The 5,665-nt window shown below is 54.4% G+C and overlaps 1 protein-coding gene across 2 annotated transcripts; it reads left to right on the forward strand.

The window, feature by feature from the left end:
* Nucleotides 1-1,414: 1,414 nt before the first annotated feature.
* Nucleotides 1,415-4,620, forward strand: BCL2L10 (BCL2 like 10). Of its 2 annotated transcripts, XM_069025762.1 has the most exons (3): nt 1,419-1,887; nt 3,451-3,573; nt 3,659-4,620. In XM_069025762.1, exons 1-3 carry the CDS (start codon nt 1,486-1,488, stop codon nt 3,848-3,850), a joined length of 717 nt encoding a protein of 238 aa, XP_068881863.1. In that variant the 5' UTR covers nt 1,419-1,485; the 3' UTR covers nt 3,851-4,620. The 2 variants fall into 2 exon arrangements, with proteins under 2 accessions (XP_068881865.1, XP_068881863.1); XM_069025764.1 differs by having other exon boundaries at nt 1,415-1,887; nt 3,451-3,751.
* The last annotated feature ends 1,045 nt before the right edge of the window (nt 4,621-5,665 follow it).

The following is a 5,665-nucleotide window of genomic DNA, read 5'->3' on the forward strand; positions in this document are numbered from 1 at the left end:
CATCAGATAAATGACACTTAGAGGAACAGGACACTGAAGTACCCATTGTATTTTTTACTCAGTAAAGGCTGTCCAGGGAGGCTTTGGAAAACCCAGCGTTTTGAGATTTCCCTGTTAGTATGTCAAGCTGTTTGTGTCAGAAACACCTCTATTCCATAAACGTGTGGAGAGAAGGGAGCTATAGCTGGGGCCGGCACTATCAGACGGCTCTGTCCTGTTAAACAAAAACGCTATATAAACAGGAAGGGTGGAAAAGGATATTGCTAGAGAAAGAGCAGCCTCTCCCTCTTGCACTCCTGCTGTGAGGAATGCAATAGGAAATTCCTGCTCCAGGATTAACAATCCTAAGGAAAAATAGTGTGTAAAGCTCTTGTGAAAAGTAAAGATCTCGTTCCAGCTACCGCTCTAGCACATAAACAGACTGTATTTCCCTGCTTCAAAATAAAACAAAAGCCAAATACGGGGATGTAGAACTAAAGTTTGCCTTCGGAGGGACTTCAAGGGATCAGGCCAATTCCTGATAGCGATCTGAGAAATTGCAGCAGGATTGATTCCAACCACCTATTTTTAGATTTTCTGTTGGGGATGTAAAATGGAGACAGCTGTATCTCAAGATAGATGGAGTGAAGCCAAGCAGTCCTGTGCTGACGCGTTGGGCACCTTGAGCCGGCTGCGGGACGCGAGGTGAGAGGTGCCCCGGTGCCGGGCAGGGGCGGCAGTGCCTGTCCCGGCGCGGGCACAGCAGGGCTGTGCTGTGACACTGCGGCCACAGCCGCGCTTTGCCCCGCACCACCACCAGCTCCTCACCTGCAAACGGCACCGAGCGTGCCACGGGTCTGGGGCGGTATTTATGGCAGCCTCGATGGGTTGTGAAGAGCTGGTGGTGCTCGGAGCTGCCGGGGCACAGCGCGGGTGCGGGGGCGGTGTCCCGCGGGGGCAGCTCCGTGTGCTGCGCGGTGACAGCGCTCGGCCCGCCTTGTTCTCAGCCGCTTTGCTTGACACCAGCAGTGCGGAGGGCCCGACCTTGGCACCACGAAGGTTCTAATCCTAAATTTTGCCTATGTGCTCATCAAAAACTAAACGCCACTGCGTTTGCTGGGTAAATACACAATGCACTCACCCCATGACCCTGGAAAACCTACATCTCCTTTGAGGCAAAGAATACAGGTTCGGGCAGGCCACTAATGTGGAACAGAAACAAAACCCAAAAGGAATTAAAACAAGTATTCGAGAGCCAGCACCCGATAACTGAACATCTCCCTCGGCTGCCCAGGAGGCCCACAGCAACCCACCGCGGCCGCCTCTCCGGGGATGCGGGCGGACCCTTCCCGAGGGGAACGTGCCCGGCCGGGCCCCGCCCCGGAGGAGGGGAGCGCCCGGGGCGGGCCGGGCCGGGCTGGGCCGGGCCGGGCCGGGCGGAGGGCCCGCCCCGCCTCTTAGTCGGCGGCAGCTGCTGCTGCGGGGCCGCCGCCGTGGGCAGCCGCCATGGCGCGCTCGCTGAAGGAGGAGACGGCGCTGCTGCTGGAGGATTACTTCCAGCACCGCGGCGGCGGCGCCGCGCTGCCCCCCAGCCCCACGGCGGCCGTGCTGCGGCGGGCGGCGGCCGAGCTGGAGCGGCAGGAGCGGCCCTTCTTCCGCTCCTGCGCGCCGCTGGCCCGGGCCGAGCCGCGGGAGGCGGCCGCGCTGCTGGGGCGGGTGGCGGCGCAGCTGGAGGCCGACGGCGGCCTCAACTGGGGCCGGCTGCTGGCGCTCGTGGTGTTCGCCGGCACGCTGGCGGCCGCGCTGGCCGAGCGGGGCTGCGGCGACGGGCCGCGCTGCCTGGCCGCCCACCTGGCCGCCTACCTGGCCGAGGAGCGCGGCGAGTGGCTGGAGGCGCACGGCGGATGGGTGAGCGGGGACGGGGCGGCGGGGAGCGGCCTGGGGCGGGTGCCGGGACCCTCGCCCCGTGCCCGGTTAGCGGGGCAGGGCAGCCCCCGGCTCTGTGCAGCGGCTCGTCCCGGGGGGAGACGTGCCCGTGTCGCTGCCGGCGATGGGCGTGCGCGGCCCCCGCGCCGAGCGTCCCCGGGCGCTGCTGACCATCGCGACACGCGGCTCGTCCCCGGGCGCTGCTGACCATCGCGACACGCGGCTCGTCCCCGGGCGCTGCTGACCATCGCGACACGGGTGGGTGCGCGCTGGCCATTGGGGCGCCTGCGGGCGCCCAGATCCCTCCGGGTGGCCGCGCACGGCCCCGTTGGGATGCAGCCTCCTGAAACCGCAGGAGCGATGCTGCTGGATGAGGGAGCGAGGTTTGCCTTCCCCTCGGGTCCGCAGCCTGCGCATTTCGGCGAGCAGGCTGGCACAGGTGCTCTCTCAGGTGTGAGCACACACCTGTCCCTGTTCTTAAGTCCACCTGTGTATTAAGGCACCCACCCTTCACACCTGCGGCTCTTGTTCCTGCCTGTCCCGAAGCCGGTCAGGTCAAGCCTGGGCAAGGTGTGGGCATTTTGCCCCTCGAGATGCGCACTTGAAGGAACGGCTTTTAAGGTGTGAGTGCAGCTCAGCCTGTGTTTCTGAACAAAATGTCAGCTATCCCACAGAACTGCTCGTTTCCTATTTCCAGTCCTAGTGGAATACTTGATGTCAGTACAAATAAGTACTAAAAATAGAAAGGAGGGGAAGTAGCCACTGGTTTCGTTGACTTTTCCAGAGACCAAAATGAACTTGGTTTTCCAGTGGTCACTGGTCCTTCTGACCGCTCAGAACTGTGGTGGTTGGCTGCAGCATACACTGTCACTTGGCAAAATCAGATTGCCTGTTCGCACAAATTAAAGTGTAAAGAACAAAGTTCCGGAAGAAATTAGGAGTATAACTTGTTTACATAGACATCTGCGGAGCAGAGTTCAAACGCGACCATCTGGAGTTGTATTGCTGCCACTTCTGATTATCACAGTGATCTGGGAGAGCAGCTGCCAGCTTTGCTCTGTCATAGGTCAGCTCTGAGCAGTGTCCACCCGGCCCTTCCAAGAGAGTGTGTAATCGGTCCCACATCCACCGAGATGGGACTGGCTTTGGGCTCCTGTCTTAAAAGTGGAAATTTCCATATCCTGTGTTTTAGATGCTTTCTGAAACTTGAATGAGGAGGAACAATGCTGGCAACTTCCATCAGAAACTTGCCTAAAAGGGCAAAAATATGTAATGCCACACCGAACATCTCGATAGGAAGTCTCCAACTGTCTGCTGAGCAAAGTGTCCAAACACTTGTAGCTATTCCTTTCAGTTGCCTTGTGCAAAGGCTCTCGCAAAATGTTTTTGCCTGTGCCCAAGGCTTAGACTTTCTAATTGAAGTAGGGACTTCTACAGCTGACAAAGGCTGAGCTGGGAGGATGAAACTGTGCTCAAAGGCTTGTTAAAGAAATCCAGTTAATTGCAAGCTAAGCGACTGACATGTCCTTTCTCTTGCTGTTGCAGGACGGCTTCTGTCGCTTCTTCGGCAGACACGGCTCCGAGGCGGCTGAGCAGAGCAGCACCATCGGCAACGCCATCGTGGCAGCGGCGGCGGGCATTGGCGTGGCAGGATTGGCTTTTCTCTTGGTGCGGTAGGCCCACGAACGGATCTTGCCATGGGAAAGTACTCTCAAAACTGACAATTTACCAGATTTCACTTTATTTTCTATAGAACAGACCCTCTAAGAAGAAGTCTATATTTTTAAACTGGCTCAGAAAACTGCCTCACCAAATCCATGGCTATAAACTGCTTCACTCGCTACCCAGTAACAGCACAGACAGATATGTACTAGAGCACTACTTGTGCGTGTTCAAAACCCGTTGTCTCCAAACATCCTCTGGACTTTCTGTTTCGAAGGTGTAACCTAAACTTTAGCATGGTTCATGTACTGTAACTTCTGAGTGCTTGATGTTATGCTAGGAAAACATTATGGTGGGCTTGCTACTAAACCCTCTGTTCAAGACGTCTTGTTTACGTGGAGGCAAGTCTTGGAACCCGCGTTCATTAACGCTGTAAAGTGGGCGAACATTGGCTGTGATCTAACGTGGTTTATGGCTTCAAACGTGGTGTACAGCACTTGTACTCAAAAGGCAACTCATTTGTTGATTTAGAGCAATTGGTGCCTGTGATGCAAGAGGCATTAGGGCTTAATGTAACATAAGGCTGATTTCATGACACTACAGGAAGGTAAGTATTGATACAGGACAGTAATGGCTGCAGTACTGGTTCCTACTGAAAGGAGAAGAATTTAAATATTAAACCTTAATTGGTATATTGAAATCCAGTGGAGGCTGGAATTTCTCTGGATTTCCCTTACAAAGTGAGAATTTCCATATATCTTAATATATTTTTGAAGTATTTATCACTGTATAATACTTGTAGCCATGACATCTTTATTTTTGTTTAAAACTTAATGCTGGTTCTTGTCACTCTTGTGCGTATCAAGCATTGTCTTGTTTGAGTAATATTTCACTCTGTTTTCAAAATGCTGTGTATTTCTTTCAATGGTTGTACAAATTGCCTTATGTTTCTGGTAGCTTTTTAATAATGTTCCTGGGTTACTCACAACGTGTACAATTTTACTATGGTGACTTCAAAAGTGAATAAATGTTAAGTATTTTTATTTTAAAAAACCTTTCTGATTATTAGCTCGGATGGGTGCTGGTGCTCAGACAGTGAGTGTTTTGATGGTTACCTGGATGCATCAGTTTGTATTCGCTGTATTGCTGGTGCTGTGACCCGAGACGAGGACTTGTGCAGCACCAGAGCAGTTTGATACCAGCCTTCGATGCAGTCCTGCAGTCCAAACTAGAGCTAAGGGGAAAATCCCATCCAGAAGGTCCGTCTTCACCGCTGTGACTGGAAACAACCTGGTGGTTTTGTAGGCCAAAGCTATCCAAAGTTTACTAACACAGCTGGGTGCAGTCGGGCTCCTCCGAGAGCTGCTCCTGCTTGTAGAGAGTGACAGAGCTCTTGTTCCTTCTCTGCTAAGACTTGCTGCTGCCTCTCTTTCACACATGCATGGTTTTTTACTGAAACTGGAGTTTCTGATATGTGTTATGATGACAACTGTGCAATGGGTTGGTGGAGTTCAGCCTTCTTGGATTAGTCATACTGAGCAACTGTAATCTTTGAGGGTGTTGGGCTTTACTCTTTTAAAAGGTGGTCTCATGCCCCTGTCTCCAAGCTGGGGGCCCTGGTGCCTGTTAAATGCTGCCAGTCCATTGTTCAGCCTCCCTCCCTGGCTGCCTGTGGGCTCTGCCCTTTGAGAGGGTCCCCCGTGGTGGGGAGAGCACCCAGTGGGCAGCCGACTTCCTCTTGGGAAAGCTCAGCCTGGCAGCCAGGTCAGCATCACCGTGGCTGGCAGTGGCCACCCTGCTTCTCCTTGCGCTGGGCGCTGGGGCAGGGGTGCGGCGGCCACGGCCTCGCGCTGGACAGAGCAGCGTTGTGCTGGCTGGCCACAGATGTGGGAGAAGGACAAAAAGGGACATTCAGGGACGGTAAGTCCCGCAGAGGCAGGAAGGAGCTGGTGGTGCTCCCCCTCATGCTGCTGGCTCTGAATAAACGTCTGCTTGTTCTCCAACTTCCAGTTCTCTAAACTCCAGCTTGCCTCCTCTCAGCAAAAGGATTAAGGGTCCATGGTGTGCTCAGTTCCTCTCTCAAGTTCCTGCAGGGATG

The sequence above is a fragment of the Aphelocoma coerulescens genome, chromosome 10, assembly GCF_041296385.1.
Source record: "Aphelocoma coerulescens isolate FSJ_1873_10779 chromosome 10, UR_Acoe_1.0, whole genome shotgun sequence".
In the NCBI taxonomy this organism is placed as follows: domain Eukaryota; kingdom Metazoa; phylum Chordata; class Aves; order Passeriformes; family Corvidae; genus Aphelocoma; species Aphelocoma coerulescens.